This window comes from Petromyzon marinus, chromosome 50 (assembly GCF_048934315.1).
Source record: "Petromyzon marinus isolate PM22_M1 ecotype Great Lakes invasive population chromosome 50, UKy_Petmar_22M1.pri1.0, whole genome shotgun sequence".
Classification (NCBI taxonomy): domain Eukaryota; kingdom Metazoa; phylum Chordata; class Hyperoartia; order Petromyzontiformes; family Petromyzontidae; genus Petromyzon; species Petromyzon marinus.
The window spans coordinates 7,966,451-7,988,795 of NC_133716.1; the positions used below are offsets into that span (position 1 = coordinate 7,966,451).

The 22,345-nt window shown below is 47.8% G+C and overlaps 1 protein-coding gene across 12 annotated transcripts in view; it reads left to right on the forward strand.

Moving 5' to 3' along the window:
• Positions 1–21,992, forward strand: part of LOC103091713 (voltage-dependent P/Q-type calcium channel subunit alpha-1A) — a 187,684-nt gene extending 165,692 nt beyond the window's left edge. For 5 of the 12 annotated variants that reach the window (XM_076074845.1, XM_076074847.1, XM_076074850.1 and 2 more), the window contains 9 exons: positions 1,912–2,019; positions 3,161–3,270; positions 3,797–4,056; positions 7,015–7,144; positions 11,964–12,074; positions 15,080–15,115; positions 17,005–17,167; positions 18,150–18,370; positions 18,702–21,992. In XM_076074845.1, the coding sequence (XP_075930960.1) occupies positions 1,912–2,019; positions 3,161–3,270; positions 3,797–4,056; positions 7,015–7,144; positions 11,964–12,074; positions 15,080–15,115; positions 17,005–17,167; positions 18,150–18,370; positions 18,702–19,547 (1,985 nt within the window). In that variant the 3' untranslated portion in view covers positions 19,548–21,992. Of the gene's footprint in view, positions 1–1,911; positions 2,020–3,160; positions 3,271–3,796; positions 4,057–7,014; positions 7,145–11,963; positions 12,075–15,079; positions 15,116–17,004; positions 17,168–18,149; positions 18,371–18,701 lie in introns of those variants that run through there. The other 7 variants (XM_076074846.1, XM_076074853.1, XR_012947186.1 and 4 more) reach the window with 7 other exon arrangements.
• The last annotated feature ends 353 nt before the right edge of the window (positions 21,993–22,345 follow it).

Consider the following 22,345-nt stretch of genomic DNA (forward strand, 5'->3'; position numbering starts at 1 on the left):
CCCCACAAACATCACCCGTGCTCTGCACAGGCCCGGTGCCAGTGTTGAGGTCCGAATGAGACAAAAGCTAAATTATTCAATAAGGCAATTCCCAAACACCCAGTATGGCCAGTGTACTTCCTTCAATGACAGCTGCATGCAAATCAGTGACGTGCGGTGAGGTCAATGGCTGGGGAGGCACTGGCTAGTGTCAGAGCCAGATTCACACATGGAGGGGGGCGTGGCCTCACGGAGGGGGCATGGCCTTACTGAGGGGGGGGGGGGCGTGTTAGACACGCCCCCCCCCCCTCAGTGAGGCAGATGTGATAGCTGCCTCCCCTGGTGCTTTTCCATTGCAGTTTCATGACGAGACCAGCAAGCCTAAATATCTTTATACACATACGTCAAATAAGTTACCTTAGATATGGAAAGTGAGGACATGAAATGAAGGGGTCTACAAACATTACATTGGTGACATACTGAGAAAGTAACAGCCACGCACTTATTGCCCGCGCTCCATCCAATTACTGAGGGGTTGCGCAATCAGAGGGGAGGCTGAGCTCGTCACTGCCTCACCTCTCGTCTCTTCCTGTATTTGCAGCGGAGCTCTGCAAATTTGTCGATTTTGACTATAAAAATGATTGAAATCGTACAGAAATGGCATTTATAACACAGATCAGTGGAAAAATCTTAATATTTTTTTTTTTTTTTACTTTTTGTAACAGCGATTTTTCATTGGAGTATGACAGGTGAAGCTCTGCCTCCCCTGACTGCACGTCCCTGATGCAAATAACTTCACTGTCCACAGTGTTGATGTTTAGAGATTTTTGAAGAGCCGCTAAACGTTCTTCGGTGCTGGTGAGCACTGCCAGCACGTGAGTGGCTAAGCCGGCTGTGCTCACCCATTTGTCTCGGCACAAGTGCTCTCTCTCTCTCTTTCACCGTGAATTGATGTCACGTGCCCCCAAGGCTGTTCCTCATTACAGCTCCAGTTGAGTGCTCATGTTACTGCTGCTACTGCTTGCTGCTACGTTTAGAGCCGTGGCACTGTGGGTTAGCACACTGCCCTGTGAACTTGACAGCCTGGGTTCTATTCAGTGCTTAACTTAAGGCGGAACAGTCCGGAGCGCTGTTTCCCAGAATAATTTTGGCAATCCTCATCATGTCATTTCATCCTCATGAGACCAGATAAAATTTGTCTAATTTCCTTCATGGGCTTATAGAGTACAATAATATAGGTAGTGGTTTGGGCCAATCATTTATATTGCAAGGCATCCTCTCTGATATTGAGCTTTCTTATGCATGCCAATGTAAGCCCCCACCCTTCCTTTAAATCGTCAAGCAGCATTTTATTTTGCCTGCAAGCATGACCTCCTTCGCAGCATCCCTCCTTCCAGAATTTCCATCGTGAAGCTGTCACTGCTGAGAATGTGGCCAGTCCACAGTGTTTGCATCGTGGAATCTAAACCAGTCCCGGGCCTTCGCTAGTGCGATTTTGGCTTGCCCCCTTCAGTCCATTTGGCTAACTGGGGGATCTTTGTCACTTCCCCGTTCATGTCATTGGCTCCTTAGAGGTACGTTGACATTAAAACTATCAACTTTTAATTTTACCAGGTAAGGTCCACTGAGCTATATAGCTTCTTTTTCAAAAGCAACCCGGCCACAAATGATAGGTCAACGAAGTGGCCTATCACGTGGAAATGTATCGGAGCCAAATCCTCTAAATGCACGTTTCTAAATATGCAAAGGGGAAAACCGGAGGACGCGGAGAAAAAATCCACGTGACTACGGGGAGAACGCGCAAACTCCAAATATACCGGCATCAGGGTCGGGATCGAACCCACCAACCTCCTGTATACCTCGCGAGATAGTGAATATCTCTCCACCATGGCGCCTGTTAACTGATGATGCCTTGTTGGTTTGTTCCGGCAGCTGGGGCTGACAAGTTTGAGTGCGACAGCGAGCTGCGAAAGGAGATGATGGCAATCTGGCCAACCCTCTCTCAGAAGACACTGGACATCCTGGTGCCACCGCACAGAGGTGACGTTCCTTTTCACTGAAGATTCGAGGGAATACGCGTGAATGTGAGATAATCTCACGTGAACGTGAGATTATCGCAATCGCATAGACCAGGGAGCCGGCAGCCAAAGTGATAGGAAGAGCCATTTTCTTTACGAATTCGGTCAAAAGAATCCTCAAAGAGCCGCAATGCACCGTGTGGTGAATACGAGACGGTGGGTCCTTAACAAGTAACGTCAATGAAGCGGTCCTGAACGATCCGCATGCAGCTCTGGAGCCTCAGGTTTGCCGGCCCCTGGTGTAGATGATTGTGCAGCTGCGAGCGGTTGTCGCGGTTGTGCTGTGCGACTCTTCGATGTGGTGTTAGGGTTGTGCCGTGCGATCGTTCGGCGCGATGTCCGACGTTCCGCTCCACGTGGTGAGAGCTGCTTTAGGAGCTCCCAGCACGTGTGTGCGAAACGTCGGACATCGTGCCGAACAAATCGTGGCAGTCATGCTCATTTTATGTACGGAGACACTTCGACACCACTTTTAATGAACAAAACAACATCCGTCTCACGATAAGGGCTCATCATGGGAATGAGCATATTCCCAGCGCTTGTTCGATCTTGGAGACACTCTGACCTTGAACCTGCTGATAAGTCGAGATGTATGCACGTGTATGTACGTTGAACTGCTTTCGCACCGTACGTAGCCAATTGTGCTTATCGGACGTGTGGGGGAAGGACAATAACATGATAACGAAACATTCCTGCTGAGAAATACATTTTATTATCTCGCAAAATATATATTTTTATAAATGTATATAAAACATTTTACATGTATGGGTTATGGCGGAGCCACTATAAGGTGTTGTGGTTGACCCAGACACCCTCAACAATTTTTACATGCGGCTATGGCTCCGAGCTGCGGCCGTTACGTCCGCAAATTTGCGCGCGTTATAAATTGCATTATTATTATTATTATTACGGGACACACCGCAACACAACAAACACAGCTGAGAAACACCCACAACATGTTTAGGTACGGATGTCAAGGGACGTCCCAGCAAAACGCTGTGTGACTGTGCACGTGGTACCGAGCGGAGCGTCCGGTCGGGGTTGGGGGGGGGGGAGTGCCTCTCGACTCTCGATGCGAACGGCGATTTGCTTTGCACCTCCAGCCGTCGACCTCACGGTGGGCAAGGTGTACGCGGCCATGATGATCTACAACTACTACAAGAGCAACAAGAACAAGAAGATGCAGCTCCAGCAGGCCGCCGCCATGCAGCAGGTTCGCACGTCGGCTCGTCCCTCGCAATTCGCCCTGAGAGCGAGCTGGCGATGCCGGGCGCCGGTGGCGGCAGCGACGCAGCCGGAGCCGGCATCTCGAAACTTTTTTGAGCGATCGGTTTTACCCGACCGATTGTTGGTTCAATCGCCCAACGTAAATAGTGCCTCTGGACGGGAGGTGGTCAGCAGGGAATTGGTGACGTCGGCGGCACTCGAATCATTTGCAGCTTTGCAATCTGTGACGCGATTAACGCACGCGCTGTCAGAAAGTTATAATGATGTCATTTAACCACCATATCATGCGAATGGTGTGAATGCCATGGGTTAATGAGTGATGATAATATTATTATCATTGGTCAACAGAAACCTCGCCATTGGTCCCTGGTTAGCCTTCATCGATGTAACCTCCCCCCGTGTGATAGCCATCTTGTACAAACCCCCCAATAGGATGAGCACCGCCCCATTTGAACAACCGCAGCAAAATGACGCTCGCTTTCTTTGACCTTCACCGCGGTCGCCCACCGCAGAACCGCACGCTCTTCCAGAGGCTGGGAGGACCGGGAGGGCCCGGCGGTGCCGGGAGTGCCGTGGGAGCGGTGGGGGCGGTCGTGGCTGTGGTGGCTGCTGGGAGCGCCGGCGGTTCCGGAGGTCCCTGGGGGGCGGGGGGCGACCCAAGGGGCCCGATGGGACCCGGCGGCCCGGGAGGACAGCTCATGGACATGCCGCCCCCCGGCCGGCCGGAGGACCTGCAGCTCGGACAGCCGCTCCTGGGCGAACCCAATCGCTGGTGAGGCAGCGCTGTGACGTGGATAGCGTGGCGGTGAGAGCGCTGTGGCTTGGAATCCAGAGGTCGCCGGTTACCTCTTCAGAACGAACCACAGATGCAGTAATACCCTGATTTACCCATAACACAGGTTTTTTTGGGTTAGATCGTGTAAATGTAAATGTGTCGTTGAAACCGCCACCACCCAACACAGCCAATTAGTAAGGTTTGTCACGTAAAACAGAACATGCCAATTTGTTACGAGTCCAGCACACCGGTGTGTTGGAGAGCAAATCTACAACATTTACAATATGACAACGACGTTCCGCCATTAATTACAACCAGCATCATCAGGCGGCAGCCAGATATTTACGCAATCTCACCCAAAAAAACCTTTATTATGAATGATGTTACCCTGATTTACGTCTCCCCCATCATTAACACCACTTCCTGATTTGCGTCGCCTCAACCCACACTCACGTCGCCCACGGTATCGTCCATCCTTTCTCGTTACCCGTCGCCTCTTAGCCTTCGCCTCCACCTTACCCTGTAAGTCGCTTTGATTGACGTCATTTCGATATTCATCGTCGCACCTTTCAGGAAGGAATCCCGCCCCTCCCTCCCCCTACGTAAACCAGGGTATCACTGTACGGTAATTCCGCTTAACGCAGTGGATGCATTCCTGAATAGTGCCGCGTTCAGCAAAAAAAAAACTGCTGTAAGCGTGGAAGTACTTGTATATCATATACATTACAGGCAATAAATAAATACGTGCGACGATGCAACTTTGAATCGTGCGTGCGCTATGAAATCAGCCCGCAGCCATCCCATGGTGGGACAAAGAAGTGAGATGTGGAGACGTCACCACGTGCAGTCTCGCTCCGTGCGTATACGCACAATTCCCGAGCCGCTGAAGAGAGTAGTTTGTCTATATTCTTGGCTCTTTCGGTAAAGTCACGTAAATAGAAAACAAAAATCTAAATTTTTAGGTAAAATTTAAATAATATAATAACTTTTAAATAATTACAAATAAATATCATAAATTAAAAATAATGAAAGCAAAAAACTCACGACGTTTCGATCGCAACACAAGCGGCCTTCAATCAAGCATATGAACTCCTGCAGTCACGAAAGTTTTAAGTCTCAAGTAGTTTGTCGTCGACAGCTCTGAAACCCCGTGAAGACACGTCGTGTGAAAACGCGTTTAAGCTTAGGCTTAACGTGCATTTTTATTAAAAAAACCTTTTAACCAATGGGTGCATAGGCACGGAAACAGCAGAAACAGCAGCAGCACGTTATTATTTTAATTGCAGCAATGAAGGCATATCCAAGGGGGTGCCTGGGGGGACCCCATTTGTGGATGTCTGCCGGAGGCCCGAAAGACCTCACACCTGCCAGCACGCAGCGTGCTGCCCAAGTGCATTGCACTGGTCGTTTTGATTGCCTGGAGGTAACTCATGGGACCAAAGGGAGGTTGTGTTGGTACCACTTGGGATGCCAAATGCTGCTGATATCCGCTATGGGAAGAAAGCTGCGTGCGTATGCCGTTCTGATTCATACAGACACGCTTTCTAATCACATTCACGTTCCATCGTTGTTTCATGTCACATTAGTTGCTGCTTTCTCCATCTTTTCCAGAACGATATTCTCTCGCAAAATCACGCTCGGAGCATTCCTTGATGACACATTTCCTCCATGAGACTATGTGACGATAACCTTGATGTCATCAGCATTTCTGATCGAGACGTAAAATTTGCTCACGAAAATCATTGTTTGCAATTGCCCGTCCTAGCGGGTACCGATAAGGCAACGTTTGAGAACAACGAACCAAGGACAGAGAACTGCCCGCGTGGCACTGCCCTTGTGTTGGTTGTGCACGTGCAGCGCTGTTGTTGTTGTTAGCAGGTGGAACATATCCTCAACAGTGCTTTCCCAGCACATTTGCAACATCAGCTGATGCTCGTACGTTCTGAGAATATTGGCGCCGTGTTATTCCGGCCCCTGGTACAATGTTGGCAAGATTTACTTCTCCTTGTTCTTCTTATTATTATTACATACTCTTTGGTTCTTTCGGTGAAGTCACCGAAAGCCTCAAATCAAAATTCTTATTATTAGTACGAATGATGCCACGATCGGCTCGTAATTCATCGCTCGGGACAGTGGGCTGTCTCGTTTGGTTCGCTGTGCGTAATGCATGGAATCGCTGATATATGCAGCTCGGTCGGCCACAGAGAGCATATGAATAAAAAGGAGACAAAGGCAATTTAGGATGTAGAAAGTAGACTGTTGCACGGCTCATGCAAAAATGAGCCGGCACCCTGTGAGTGACTTTGGTTCGAAGCCCTGGGGCAGGTGAGAGTGATGCACACAGTGCATTCAGTCTTCTAATTTCTTCTGATGATTTGTGCTCGAACAAGGACTTAACTCGGGAAGGGGATATCATGCGGGGGCCGCCATGCGTATTTGCGCTCAATCTGCTCCGGTCATCCTCGCAGCAGCGGATTTTCGCCGGCCATCGAACAAAGATGGTCAACGCATCGCGCGCTTTCAGATGCGCTTCTGCGGCCGTCTGGAACGCTCCTCCTTGCGATATCAGGAAGCCACTGTAGCTATGGACTTTCCAACCGGAAGCCAACGCAGCTCAGCGAGCGCTGCGCGGACACGTTTTACATGATACGCGTCGGTCATTGCCGGTAGAGAGGGGGGGGGAAGTAGAACGTTTTGAGTTTGGCGAAACGTCGTCCTCTAATTGTAAATGTTGTGGGTTTACTCTCCAACACAGCGGTGTGCTGAACTAGTAACTAAGTGCCACGTTTTGTTTTCGTGACAAACCTCACTAATTGGCTGTGTCAGGTTGTGGCGTGATCCAACCCCCCCCCCAAAAAACCCCACTATAATTGAAAGTCTTGAATCTCGAAACTCTGCACCTCTCTCCTGCCGCCATATCTCCCCCCTAACCCCGGCTCTTGCCGACCCGGTCAGCGGGGACCTACGGGCGTCCCCGTCGTGGGTGACTCAGAGGGCGCAGGAGATGGTGCAGCGCACGCGGCAGCGCCGGGCTGGCGAGCGGGGCTGGTCCGACGAGCAGCCGGACGCACGGCCGCCCTCCCAGGTAAGCGCGGTGGCGAGATGTTCACTTCCTTGGCTGGTATGGAGGAAGTTGTGGGTTCAATGGCAATCCTGACGCCTGTTGTATATTTGGAGTTTGCATGTTCTACCCGTGGTCACATGGATTTTTCTCCGAGTACTCCGGTTATTTCCTCCGCATTTGGAAACATGCGTTTAGAGTACTTGGGGTCCTATAAATGTTCGCATGATGTATGTATGTATGTTGAATTTATTTCACACCATACATAACCAATCATGCTAATCGGAGGTGCGGGGAAAGGACAACAAACTAAACACAAAAACATGTTCTAAGGAAATTCGTTTTCAATCTAGATGATTTTAAAGTGCATAGCTCCAGTGGCTACCTAATATCAGAAGGAAGAGCATTCGAGACGGCCCCAGAAACGCATCTGAAATCGTCGCACGATGCGGCGAACACCGTCTTTGTTCAATGGCTAGCAGAGAGCCGCTGCTGCAAACATGACTGAAGTTCGCTTGATGATTGTTTACGCTTCTCGACGGGAAAAGGTGAGTGATGATCGCTCCACGAGGCAACCAGTGGCATCTACAATCTGCAGAACATGAAGTACCAGCGGCATCTACATCTACAGAACACGAAGCACCAGTGGCATCTACATCTGCAGAACATGAAGTTCCAGTGGCATCTACATCTGCAGAACATGAAGTTCCAGTGGCATCTACATCTACAGAACGTAAAGAACCAGTGGCATCTACATCTACAGAACATGAAGAACCAGTGGCATCTACATCTGCAGAACATGAAGAACCAGTGGCATCTACATCTACAGAACACGAAGCACCAGTGGCATCTACATCTGCAGAACATGAAGTACCAGTGACATCTACATCTACAGAACACGGAGTACCAGTGGCATCTACATCTACAGAACACGAAGCACCAGTGGCATCTAGATCTGCAGAACATGAAGAACCAGTGGCATCTACAGGAGATTATACAACTTTTAAAGCCATTCCCCGGTTACGTCCCCCTTATATACTTGGCATGGCCAAGCCCCGCCGCCGGCCACGCCCCCTTCTAGAACCTTCGAGCAGGTTCCCGGAGCTTCCCGACTGATCCCCGCCCCTGACCTTTAGCCCAGTTACGCCCCCATTATGGTTGGCTATTATATAACGCACCCATACCCGTAATTATCCCTCCTGGTCAACAGATGGCACCCTGTCACTACATATGTATAGATTATCAAACGCAACGATTCTATGCGTGTATCGCGAGCTTTACATTCAATTTCGGTGATGTAACCTGTGCATTGTTACTGTGTCCCTTGGTTCCACTAACACATGGCTAACAGTCTATGACCTGCATTTGATTCAGATTCCACTATTAGATGTATTTCCCAGTGTTGTATGGCCATGCCCTGACTTTATGTATCAAGTCAAAAGAACACTTGGCTCTTGCCATAATTTTGTAGTGGGTAGTGCATAAATGTACGTCACTCTTGACAGTGCTTTTCTTATTAAGCACTCACTGTGAAAGATCTGTCTGCACGTGAGTTATAGGATCTCTCTGGCTTTGTATGAGCTACCGAGAACAAATAAAATACATCTCCACTCATTCAGCTGTGATGAAGGGCACGGAGCGTTCGTTCTGCGTATATGCGGTGTTTAATTCTTCCTCATGCCGAGCCTTGGTCACAAAGATGACAGACCACCTGGGCTTATGCATTATCAGCACTGCCCATGCAGTTCCTGCGATTTATGTGCAATTATATTTCTCATATATTATTTCCGCTCAGCTGCCAAAAGGCACTTTGGGCTTATAAAGGCAGTGCGTGATCAAATGAAGGGACGCGCAATATTTATCACCGTTATGTTCTCTTGGCGCTTGCGCCGGTAAACACATTTTTATTAGCTTTATAATTTGCATGTTAAAGGAAGGCAGGCTTTGTGCTTTGTTGCGTGAAGACAAATGGCAGCCATGGAAACTGACTTGAGCATTTTTTTTGTAACCATTATTACAATCATCATCAGAGGTTTCTGTAGCTTTTTAAACATATTTTTTGTTTTGATTGGCTTAGCTTAACTTGTGGTAACCTGAAATCATTGAAGACGGCAGTCTGAAAGCATTTCTTGGATTTATTTTAAAATTGTATCACGGTATTAAAGTTGCAGTACTCGCATATTAAGGTTGCTTGGTGGCACGGTGCTTAGCGCAACTGCGCTACGACCCCTCCTTTCCGATATTGACTCCGGGGCACGGCCAACAATCAGCGACAGGTAATATCTGAACCAGTCCTGGGTCTCACCCCCTTCACCAACCCCAACTGACCGGCGTGGTGAAGTATGGTCAAATCACCCTGACTGCCAATCAGGCATCGTGAGGCTCTCATCCATCAGTGGATGTACATTAAAAAAATTCATAGCCATTCATAACCTTGTATTTAAAGCCACAATAGAATATGTTTTCCCACATAGGGGTATACCAAAGAAGCATAGGGAATGTAGATTTATATCTGTGGGAGCCTTTTTTTGCCAATATCCAGATGATGAAAAAAGAATAGGCTTCATCCTTTCCGGCAATAATACAGGCGGTGTTAAGACGTTCAAACCCCAAATAGACACCTCTCATCGCAAGTCTGCACTTACCGCACATGCTTTGTGGTAAAACATGCATACAAATATGGTTGTCCTGGAACCTGATTTGCCTACACCAGAGGCAACCTCCTTTTATGCATATTATACAGGGCCTGAGCAGTAGTTGGAGTCTTATCACTGTCGGAAAAACCTTGTAGCTAGGCCACGGGACCTCACTCGCACACAAATATTGTCAACGTGTCAAAACAAACGACAGCTGCCACTTGAGCTGTTCGTTCTTGACAGGGACCAGTTTCTTTTTCACTGCCAATTTTAACTCACGAGAACAAGTCGATCTGTATTGCATTAACCACACGTGCTTATGGTGAACATGCAAACAAAAACATGCTCTGATAATATATGCATTGGCTTTGAAACTGATTTATCCAACAGCATAAATTTGACGTCTTCCCGGAAAAAAAACAGGCTTGGAAATAAATATTGATAATACATATTCTTGGTTCTTTCGGTAAAGTCACGTAGAAGGGAAACAATAAAATAATAAAAATATAAAATATAGTGAGAATTTTATTGTTTTATGTTTTTATTATTTAATTTTTTCCCTTCTACGTGACTTTACCGAAAGAACCAAGAATATGAATCCCTGCAGTCACGAAAGCTTTAAATCGAAATATAACCGGTGTTAAGATGTGCATACACCAAACAGATACCTTTTGCAAGGCACCAAGTCTGCATTAACCCACATATACGTGTGACAAAACATACAAACATGCTCTGATAAAAATAATGCATCGTCTTTGAAACTGAGGGGACCTACACCAGAGAGACAGCCTTTTTGTTTGGCCTTGTCTCACCGGTCTTAGAACAGAGAACGCCAATGTTGATACTGGCAAAAAGGTGCTATAGATAATTAACATTGATGTTGGCTCTCGCCCCCCAGCCCACCACAATGACCAAGCGAGGCAAAACCTCCCGGCTGGCGTGTCCACAGCAGGGCATTGCCCCACAGTTCAGTCGACAATTTGACACAACGTTGACTCGAAAAAAAAAATTCAGTGGCGCAACGAGATTTTATTCGCGGTAATTATTTTTTATTCGCTCAACCGTCCACGTGGGTGTTATTAATTCGAGGAGCAAAGGTGGCCTATTGTTGTTTACGTGGAATCATGCAGGTAGCATGGCGTGTGTTTATCATCAGCCATGATCAAACCACTGCTGGATAAGGATCTCCCCAATCCGTTGCAACCGCTTGTGGTTCTGAGTTGTAAAAATCCACCAGTGCGCATGTGTAAAGACGCTGACACGCGTTGTACTTGGAGCCTTTCTTTGCTTGACACAGCACCAACACCGGGCCGCGCTTCTGGCTTCACCCTTGAAGCTCCTACTCTCCCCGAAAATCCCTCTGGCTGCCCTCCTATCAGCCAATCCCCGTCCTTCTCCCTCAACGCTTCCCCGCCGTCGCCTCAACGCTCAACCGTCGCTTCCCGCCTTTTTCAGTTTGAACCTCTCCAATCACATCATATTCTTGGTTCTTTCGGTACAGTCACGTAGAAGGGAAACAATAATATAATAATTTTTAAAAAACGCCACTTTATGACCCTTGGGCTACACTCATTTGCGCCCGAAACGTCGTGATTTAATTTAGTTATTTTCATTATTATTGTTTTTCTTTTTCATCTACGTGACTTTACCGAAAGAACCAAAGAGTATGGATCCTTGCAGTCACTAAAACTTCAAATCTAAACTTATATTGGTGAAGGCAGAAAAATCCATTCACGATCTGTACTTTCCGTGCTCCCACATCGATGCTGACCGCATTCACCAAACACAAATACACACATGCCGGCCAGATTGATGGGTCAGAATGGGTGTAGGTCGACAAGCAGGCTGTACAGGTACACCATGGCGCGTTAAATAAAAACAAATAGAAAGGAAAATGTATACATAATAAAGGTTTTAGGTTATATTGCGTAAGTCTAAATGTGTCGTAACCCTCCACCACCCGACACAGCCAGTAAGGTTTGTCACGTAAACAAGCGCGCCATTTAATTACTACTTCAGCCCACCGGAGTTTTGGAGAGTAAATCCACAACATTTACAATTTGAGTACGACGTTTCGCTGGCAATTACATCCAGCATCATTGGGCGATTTGCCCGAAATGTGAGCAGTGTTCACAACAAATCCATCGCAAACAATAACAAATCCATCACAGTTTGTTTTTGCTCTTATTTTTGTGATGCGGGAGCAGTTGGAAATGCGGGACATGGTGCACCCTGGGTATTACGACCCAGAGGCACAGATGGCATTGGAGAGTTACGGGCGCACGACGTCATTACCCAAGCTCACCCCTGATATCCAGGTACAACCTCCCCCCCCACACATACACCATGGGCCTTATACGCCTATAGAGTGGAATTGATCAAAAGCTGGATTGTCTCTTCTGACAAGGGCTCAGATCACAGCTGGCTGGCCACTTGTAATAAATAAATAAATATGTAATCCCCCCCTCCAACCTCTCCCTTCATGTAGGTTTAGTTCCTTTTTCCACTTTTATTTCAGTCAAATTTTCAGTTAATCTCACTCATGATCGTGATGATGCATGTGGTTGAAATAACCGTGGACATTTGCTAAGGCTTGTTGGGAAGTCGGCTGGATGACTGAGTAGCGGCTGACCTAAGCCCAGTCACACAGCATGGTGCTCTTGGGGGTCTATTTGATCCCATATCGAGCGTCTCGTGAGGCAACTAATATATTTATTATTATTCTTTTATTGAACCAACATCAACGATCACATCAGAGGGCACATATCAACACGAGTATCAGCATGACAGTGGAGTTGTGGTGTCTACTGTGTAGGCTTCCCTCCTTAAACAGGAGCAGGTTAAGGTGCACCATGTTCATTTTCTAACTCAAGCAAAAGAGCATAAGAAAAATGTGGGATGGGGAGGGGGGTGGCAACTAATTTAATCTTATTTTATATTTATAGAACGCCATCACTCAAGGCGCTTAACGTCGTAATATTTAAAACGGTGAAAACATAGAATGATTTAGATCACAGAGGGCGTGCTGCAACGGTTGATGAATGAGTGACGACAGAGGGGTACTTATGGGGCAAGAAAGGGCAGGGGAGGGACAGGAAGGCGTGGAGGGGCGAGAGGAGAGAAGAGGAAGAGAATGGGAAATAGAGAAGAGGTGGAGCTTGAATTCCTCTTCCAAGGCCCTCTTTTGCCATCCAGTGAATGATGCAAAATAATAATTCCCCCAAGCCCGAATTGCTACCTCTTTAAAAAAAAAAAATATGGACATTCATCATTTGTAAGTGATGGGGCATTTGTAGATTTACATATATATGGTGGATGCGCATCGAAGTGTCTTGTTGAAATCCAATAACATCACTTCTGAATACATGCCCATGTAGCCAAGTGATTTAAGTTTAAACCTAGTGTAATAGACAGTGATTGGTGTTCATTTGATTGTTACTCATTCACATTGGATATGGTCCAGCCACACATACATCCAGAAACACGGAGGGTGATCCATTTATCGAGGTAACGTTAAAGGCGTAGACCTGCAATTTCTTGACATACCGCTGCTGCCAAATATTGACGGATGCCCCACGAAAATAATGAAGAGAATTATATATAAATCAACATTTTTATATACGTGTGTATTTTTTTACACACACACACACACATTTACCCACTATCACCTGGAAACATTTGCAGGAAACACACTTATTCGAATTAGACTTGTACCAAAACATTTAGTTCAATAATAAACTACTTCCCCGAGGTGTTATTTTCTTTTGGCAAAGAAAAGAAGAAGTCAACATTTCAATGCTCAGCATATGCTCCCACCGATATCGATACACGTATTACATCTTTGCTCTGTTCCTCTGTGTGATACGGAATAATCACCTTTACATTATTCAATCACCTGTTGAGAAGAAACACTAGATCTGTACTTTAATACAGGGTGATTCATGTTTAGCTCCCCCACCGATTTCTAGTGACCCTCTTAATTCCCTCCCCTAACTCGTGATTGAATACTGTGAAAACGATGGCTCATTATCTCTCAACGTTATCTTTCGGAGGAGAACGTCACAGGCTGTAATGAGTGTATTGAGATTTGTGGGAGATGTGTGGAGGCTTAGAATTACAGTAAGGTCTCAGAGTACACGACCGGGGTTAGGTTCCTTGTACCCCCGTGTAAGCGCGAATTCACGTAAGTTGGCATCTGCCTATATACGAGTGTAGATATAAAATGTTAGAGTGTGTATATATCATGTATATAAATGTACATAAATGTTTAACAAAGTACAGTGCTGTGCCGTAAATGACTAATTAATCATTGGGAGCATCTAGGTCAGAGAGAACACGAGATATTTTTTTGGACTCACTTCTTACACGCCTGCAAATACACGTTCACGTGATGGCGGGGGCTAATTTTACTCATTTCCCGCCCCGTGAGAGTAGCGAAAGTACGAGTCACAAAGTGTTAGCGTGAGTCAGGGTCAGTCGCGTATGAGCGGGTCCGCATACTCTGAGCCCGCGTGCTCTCAGACCTTCCTGTAGTTGTCAGGTTTTATTGTCTCTAGACAATAAGACCTGACCCTGCGTGGCGGGTTTTATTGCAGCAGACCAACAGCACATTCAAAAATATCTAGACATTTGTTTTGCTCTCCAATGCAATACTGTTCTCTAATATACTTGTAAAGCAGCTGTGGTCAATGGCACAGGTGTACCAGTTGGGGATGGCATGTTTATACTCCAGCCAGGGATCTAGGATTCCTCCAAAGTTCATGACAAAAATAAGTAACACTTGTGGAGAGTCAAACGTCGCCATCCTCTGATATGACTGGTCCTGCCACAAGAACATGGAATTTCCACCACTTGAAGTCAGTTCCACTCAGGGCTGCCCAGGGGTTCCTGGAGGCCTGGAGCTCGATGCCCAGGGAAGATTTCAATGTGGGGCCCAGCCCTCTTATTCATTAGCGACAATAACACTTTGTGTGAGGTCAATGGCAGAATTTTTGTTTTTTCCCACCTCAGGGTGGCCCTGACCTCACAGCTTATTTGATCAAGGAGACTTTAACCTATTGACCTTTGATTATAATAACGCTTTAATTGGTGACTAACTCTCCCATCAGCTGTGCAGTGTGCTCTACCAGGCCTTAATTGCTCACTGATTCTGAAACCCAATCCCTGCCTTTGTCTCTCTATTGTCCCTCCCCTTGTCCGCTCCTTGGAAATGTCGTCTTTGGCCACGTGTGTCGTCTCCTGTCCACGGCTTGTAACCCATCTCTGGCCGTCGTCCACCCGTCCGTCCGTGCCGTGCCGTGCCGTGGTGCTCTGTCGTGTGCAGAAGAGACGTTCTCAGCCTCTGCGTCCCAGCCTCCCTGTATGTAACGCCTGCTTTTCATACCCTTCCCCACTGTTCACCTGCATTGTGTCTGGTGCGCCAGAAAGTCTTGCCCGTCACACTTTTCACAATACCATCCTGCATCGCTCTTCCTCCCCTCCCCGCTTCGACAATTGGCCTCAATTTGCCCACGGGTGTCGGTACTCGTCATGCCAAATTTGTTCCGTGTTGTTTTGAATTGTATGCCTTTTCGTAGAGCACAGAGACTTAACTACCCGCATTGGTGTTTGAAATCCATTGATGTCTTTCAGCACTTGCATGATAGTATGTACGTGGTTGGCGGTAGAGAAGCCATTCCTAAATCTTGCTCGCTCACGTGGTTGCTTAGCCTCTAAATATTCTATTATTCCATCACAAATGATCTTGGTGAATCATTTATAGACACGTGATGAGAGGCTAACTGTGGATTGATCGTACACGTGGGATTATTTGGTGATGCTGCTGTATTGGCAGTGGTGCACAGGCATAATTAACACAAAACTCAACGCATTCGTCAATGACACCTTGGTCTTAAAATGGAAAAATATAGAATGGACAACATTATCGGTCATGGTCCTTATTCATAGCAAACAAATGGTGTGAAGGTTTATTTGCTCTGAATAAGGGCCATTGCCAACAACGTTGCTTGTTATATATTTTAGTTTTTTCTTTCTTTTTAAGACCACATTTTTATTGACGAACGTTTGCTAAATATGGGTGATGATGACGGTCGTTTGGATACCCCGTTCGTAGGGGCATGAACCACAGTTTATTGATCCGTTACGAATGCAAGTTTAAATTGGCTGTTCCCAAGCAACTGTGAGTGATGGGGGCAAAGGTTGCTATTCCACATCTTTGCACTTTTTTCGTGAGAAGATTTGACATGGCTTGAGTTCGACTTCTGGGAACGTGGTAACATTCATGTTGCAAATATGTACGAGTTTGTTTCATTGTTTTATTATGGTCAAAAACATTTTTTTTTTACATTTTAATTGAATTTAGGTTCTGGGCCCCAATTTTCACAGAAACATCAACACGAACACAGCTGATGGTCGATAGATACGTGTACATTATTTACACGCTTAATTTCACTCACCATGAACGTGATGTGACCACTGCATGGCATGCATCCCATCTCTGGATTTGCTTGCACAGGTTTGGGAAATCGTTACTTTGGAACGCATTTTGATCTATTCTCTAAGCATTTCACAGAGATGTTTACATGAGTTATATTAACTGTAGATACCGATTGTGCCACAGTTCATAAAACAACTATGCAGGGTTGAGCCTCCTTAGTACTTTGGTGGGAAACTGCCAAGCATACCAGATGATATACAGGCTTGGGCTGTGAAGTATCCAGGAGGTGCGAGCATAAAACTGGATTGTTGAATCTATCTGTGCAAAATGGCGAGTGTCACCCCCCTTATTATGTGCATGGGTGTTCTACGGTATTCTGGTTCCTGTCACCTGGCTGAGAAAGATTATTTAAGGCTCGGTGAGGCTTTCCTGCATTAATAAAGGGAATTATTTTGTCCGTGGTGTAAAGTTGTGTTGCTATTGAGGACTTACTCCATTGGAAACGGGCCAAATTCATCAAAGAAGTAGCCCAAAAAGCTCTGCGGCATTCATTAAAAACGTAAAATAAATCATTCCGAGGACAAACGCATGCTAGAAAGCATAACCGTATCTACGTATATGCATGATGTTCTTGCTTGTTAAATTTTCAGGGAGAAGCAATCATTTTAACAATTTCCTCCCCCCCCCACTCCCCATCCTCTGTCCTCTGTGTCGTTGGCCGTGGTGCTCGTCGCGCCCACGTTTGGCGCGTTGGCTCGTGCGCGCGTGTGCGTGCACGTGCGCGTGTGGGCTCCTCTCTGTGTCCCCGTTAGCCGATCAGAGACACGAGTCCCATGAAGCGGTCCGTGTCGCTGCTGGGGCAGGCGCAGTCCCCTGGGCCGCAGTTGGATGACTACTCGCTGGAGAGGGTCAGCCCAGTCGGGGCACCAAGGGCCCAGAAACGCAGTGTGCGACACCGCTACAGTGGGGAGTCGGGTGCGAAGTTACCACCTTTGTCACTCTGCTACTGCTGCTGCCTTGGTCACTGTTCCCTTAAACTTCACCCGTTCATTCCTCCACCCGTGTTAAGTGCTCGAGTCTACCAGATCGGCCGTTCACCAGCTCACTCACTCAACCACCCGCTTACTCACTCACCCACTCACTCACTCACCACACTGCAGGTCACAACAGCACACTCGCTCACGCGCTCATTCACTCAACCACCCGCTTACTCACTCACTCACTCACCACACTGCAGGTCACAACAACACACTCGCTCACACACTCAGTCGCTCAGTTACTCACCCACTCACGCACCCGCTCACTCACTCACCACACTGCAGGTCACAACAACACACTCGCTCACCCACTCAGTCGCTCAGTTACTCACCCACTCACTCACCCGCTCACTTGCCACACTGCAGGTCACAACAACACACTCGCTCACCCACTCAGTTGCTCAGTTACTCACCCACTCACTCACCCGCTCACTTGCCACACTGCAGGTCACAACAACACACTCGCTCACCAGCTCACTCACTCAACCACCCGCTTACTCACTAAACCCACTCACTCGCCACACTGCAGGTCACAACAACACACTCGCTCACCCACTCAGTCGCTCAGTTACTCACTCACTCACCCGCTCACTTGCCACACTGCAGGTCACAACAACACACTCGCTCACCACACTGCAGGTCATCACGCACTTCTCTTTGTGCATCTTCCCTTACACTGCGCATGTTGAACTTCCCTCCCATCGTCTATTTCGTCAACCACGCATCGCTTTTTAAGAAACGCAATTTAAGAAACGCGTTCACTCTTGTAACTACAGCAACTCTCACAGCAACATTTGTTGCTGGTCGCTTCGTGCTTTGTTGGGCCGTTACGTTTGTGCTTGCCAACTTTGTAACAAAACACAAAGAAACAAAAAAAACGCAAGACTCATACACGGACCTTGTGTGGTTCTGATTCTCAGCAGTGGGGAGCAGTGGCTTCGTTGTAGGAGGTGACCGAGAGCGGACGACGAGAGGAGGAGGAGGCAAAGAGCAGCACACCGGCTCCCTGGTGGACATGGACATGGAGCGAGTGGCAAGGCCCAGACCTCGGCCAGGCCCTTGTGACCCCTCCAAGCAGCCCCTGGGTCCTGGCATCCCTCCCACCTGTCCGGACCACCGCTCGCCTGATCGTGGCAGGCAGGTAAGCGGTTTTGTGCCGCTATTATGCTCCTCGGCACGCGTGCACGTGCATGCTCCGCCTCACGGACCTGAGTATGTCACAATGCTGGAGGGAGGCAGATATTACAGATCGGCACGATTTCGTGAGCACAGTAGCTCCGTTTCACGGTGAATTTCTGCTCGCGTGTCCGGTGCTCCATGCGCCCACACATTTTTATTTTGACGGGCCTCTACTGGACATTTGTGGGGAAAAAAAATCTCTTCACAGCTCTTCGGCTTCCTCCAGTCTAAATCCGATTCTGACTCACCGTTGCCTCTCCCCCCCCCCTCCTCCCTCATCCCCCCGCACACAGACGAGTCGCTCACTGAGCGGCAGCCCCATCCTGCTGTCGCCGGGGGGCTCCGTGACACCGCGCAGGGGCCGCCGCCAGCTGCCGCAGACCCCGGCGACGCCACGGCCCAACGTCATGTACTCCCCGGCCCGTCGCGCGGCCAAGTCTGGCACGCCGCCGCCGACGCCTCGCGTCTCCTCGCTCGTCCTCGAGGGCTACTCGCCCCTGTGCTCTCCGCATGCCTCCCAGCGTGGGGGCGGGGAACAGGCGCCGGGGAACGTGTCTCCCCGTCTGAGAAGGGCGGCGGCGGCGGTGGCGACGGTGGGCGAGACGGCGTGCGGCGATGACGCCAGCGCGACCGAGCGGCTGCTGGAAGGTAAACCGCGGCAGCAGCAGCAGCAGCAGCACCGCAGGTGGCAACACCACGCCTCCGATCCTTACCTCGACCTCTGCGTGGATGAGCAGACGAGGGTGGGAAGGAGGGAGCGAGATCGAGACAGAGATAGGGGCGGGGGAGGCGGCGCAGCCTCATCCAAGGCACCGGCCAGAGGGGCGGCGGGCGGGCAGCAGCAGCAGCAGCAGCAGCATCCATGCCGTGCCGGGCCTGGCGCGGCGGGAGGCCGCAGGGTTCTCAACGGGAACCATTTTGGCGCTGGGGCAGGAGGAGGAGACGCGGCGGCGGCGGCGGCGACGTCGGCGGCGACGGTGGCGGTGGCCGTGGAAGACAGCGGGGCCGGGGCGGCAGGCGGCCGGCACGGGACTGAGGGCGGCGGGGACGGATTTCGCGCGAGAGCCGGAGCGGTTGTGGGCAGCTCCGCGAGGAAACGAAACACATTCTGCGAGACGGACGAAGACGACTGGTGCTAGCGAGGAATGGGGAGGTGGGGGTGGGGGTGCGCAATCACGCACAGCAGCCCTCCGGAGCGACCGAGCGAAGCGTCAACCAGTGGAGAGAAACGACAGAAATAAAATAGACTGACTTTAGTGGAAACGGTTGCATGGCGGCTTTGAGAAGGACGGCAAAGTCTTGTTTTTTTTTATTATTATCCATCTTCTACTTCCTCCTCCAGATCTCGAGCTTGATTTTCATGGTAACGTTGGTCATGCCTTGGGTTTTTCAGCTCGTTCCGAATTCAGTCGTGCCATCGCTCCTCTCCGATAGTCGACAAGCATGCTTTATTTGCATTGCTGTTTTGCAAGAATCTGACTGCCTTGTTCTGCCGATCGAGTCCGCTTGTTTTGTGGTGGGTGCCAAGACCCCCTCCGTTAAATCTACGCATGCTGCAGAAATGCTCCAAGGCGCTTTGTGGCCTTTGACGAAGGCTATGCAACTGCGCGCCGTTTTGCATGCTTTTGAGACGTGTGCGTGCGTGTGTGGGTGTGTGCGTGCGTATGTATTGGTGTTGCCACCCAGCCTTTTGCGGAGTACCCGCAGGATTTGTATTTCTTAATCGATTGATTTATATATATACGGTTGTTTTATAACGGGAAAAGAAAAAATCTGCTCCGCAGATTTTAAACAGGTCTCCTCCCCCCCCCTCACCCCCCGTTTGTTACTGCAGTATTCGCAAAAGTAACGCGTGGAGGAGAAGGCGACTTTACCGGCGCTCGGCTGAATTTACAACAAAAATTGGGTGTGCGTTTTCGCCCGCGGGCTTTTGCGAGAGTCAGTCGCGCTACGATCAGAGGTTGGCCCTTCCGTTTTTGCGTGGGCATGTTTACGTTTGTACCTTGTGCAGCGCTAATCCTGCGATGTTGGCCAAAGCCTAACTAATGTTGCTACATGGTTGAAAGCCTGGGCTTTCTGGGATTTCGGAACGTGTATATTGAGCATAATTTATTCATTTTTTTCATGACGATTGTCGTCATTGTTACATTTTTTATGGATATTTAATTTTTTTACCCTTGGTTTGCCAACTCAAGTTGCCAGTGCCAGGATAATTTATCAATGGGCAATACATTTGATAAATGTTGTACATTGTGTAAAGGACAGCAAAGCTACACTTTAAATGTGGATGATAAAACGAGCACACCAATGGGCGCTGCTGGTCAAATGGTTCGACTTGAACATGGTATGCGTGTAAAGCGCAGATGATTTTCTATGTTTATTGGGGGAAATTACTTTGGAATCTAGGTGAGGTTTGTCAACAGCTTGCAATATGGGTTCTTGTTTTTGCATTTATTTTATTCCATCAATATATATTAGTACATACGATGTACAGTATGTTCTTTCTAATGCCTATTGTATTTTTTTTTCGCATTGTACTTAGCTCGTGTGATTTTTATTTACATTCTGTAAATTCGAACAATTCCCCTCATGGTATCGCATCACGTTGACTGTTACAGGAAGTAAAGTGGGCTTCGGTGGGACGCATCGCTAAAAAGACCAATGGACGAGATTGGTCGCAGATTGGCAACCAAAGCATAGAACGTGCCCCACAGTACGACCATTGCAGAGGTGGATCCATGAGATCAGCTGATGCGCAGGAGTTAGATGGGACTGTGATGGATGGAAATGGTGTGGAGGGAGGCCTGATGATGATGATGATTTATATTGTTTTCTATATATGTTTTCTCACAGATCCTATTTTATATTATGCAGGGCTTTTTTTCTGTCACTTAATATTTTCTTTATGGCACGGTATATTATTGGGAAAGGGTCTGTGTAAAAACAGGATGATTTCAAGCAAAATGTCTGTTCGGTTAAAGCACTGTATTGGTAAACCTGCAAATACTGTGATACTTATCATCACTGTATAAAGTGTCATAATAAGTGGTATGCTATGGTCAGCAGAATGACTTAAGTGACGATTGTTTGACAGAATGCAATGGTGTTGTATTGATCTTAATTAGTTCCCCAAAGCAAACACTCAGTTTTAATCAACGAATAAATAATGTTCGTTTGCAATTAAGGCAAATTGCAAAGAGTATTATATAGCTTTAAAATACTGTAATATTTCTCAGTGTTTTAGCAATATGCTGGTCTCAGTAAAAAAAATTACTGGATGATGGTAATGTGGTAAAGTTGAGTTGATGTTTAGCCGAGGGTGTGTTCTTCATTCAACATTAGTTCTGAATAAATTAATTGCAGTGTTGATATATTTAAAAAAAATGTAACATTAAGAAAGAAATTCTCGACTATGGTTTAAATGTCCACCAAGAAGACGGACAAGCTTGGTCATGTGACCCATTCTGAGAGATCAACGTTGGAACCAGCCAGAGGCAGCGTTAATTCCTGCACGGCAGCACGCACACAAATATTTCCTTTTCAAGAAATGACAAAGTACACGCAGTACATTCAAAAACAGAATACCCACAATATCCAGCGTTTACAAACGTTACGCCGCCGTGAAGTCGGTGTGTTGTTTTTTTTGTAACAAAATGAGTGTTTCACGCGCAGATTGCACGGTGGGTTGACGACCAAACTCATTGTGGAGGGGGGCGGGTGGGTGGGTGGGTGGGCGCGCTGTCAAGTTTAATTTTCAAAGCGCGCCTTCATTTGATTCGTGCGGCCACAGCGCCAGGTCTCAACTCCTACGTTACCGGTCCAGACCGACGACGCTGCTGCGTCGCTCATTGAACCCTGTGCTTTTCTGCAACAAATATATGCATGTGATGTGGTGCATGCGAAAAAAAGGTGTGCTATAACCCGCAACAGGCAGAAT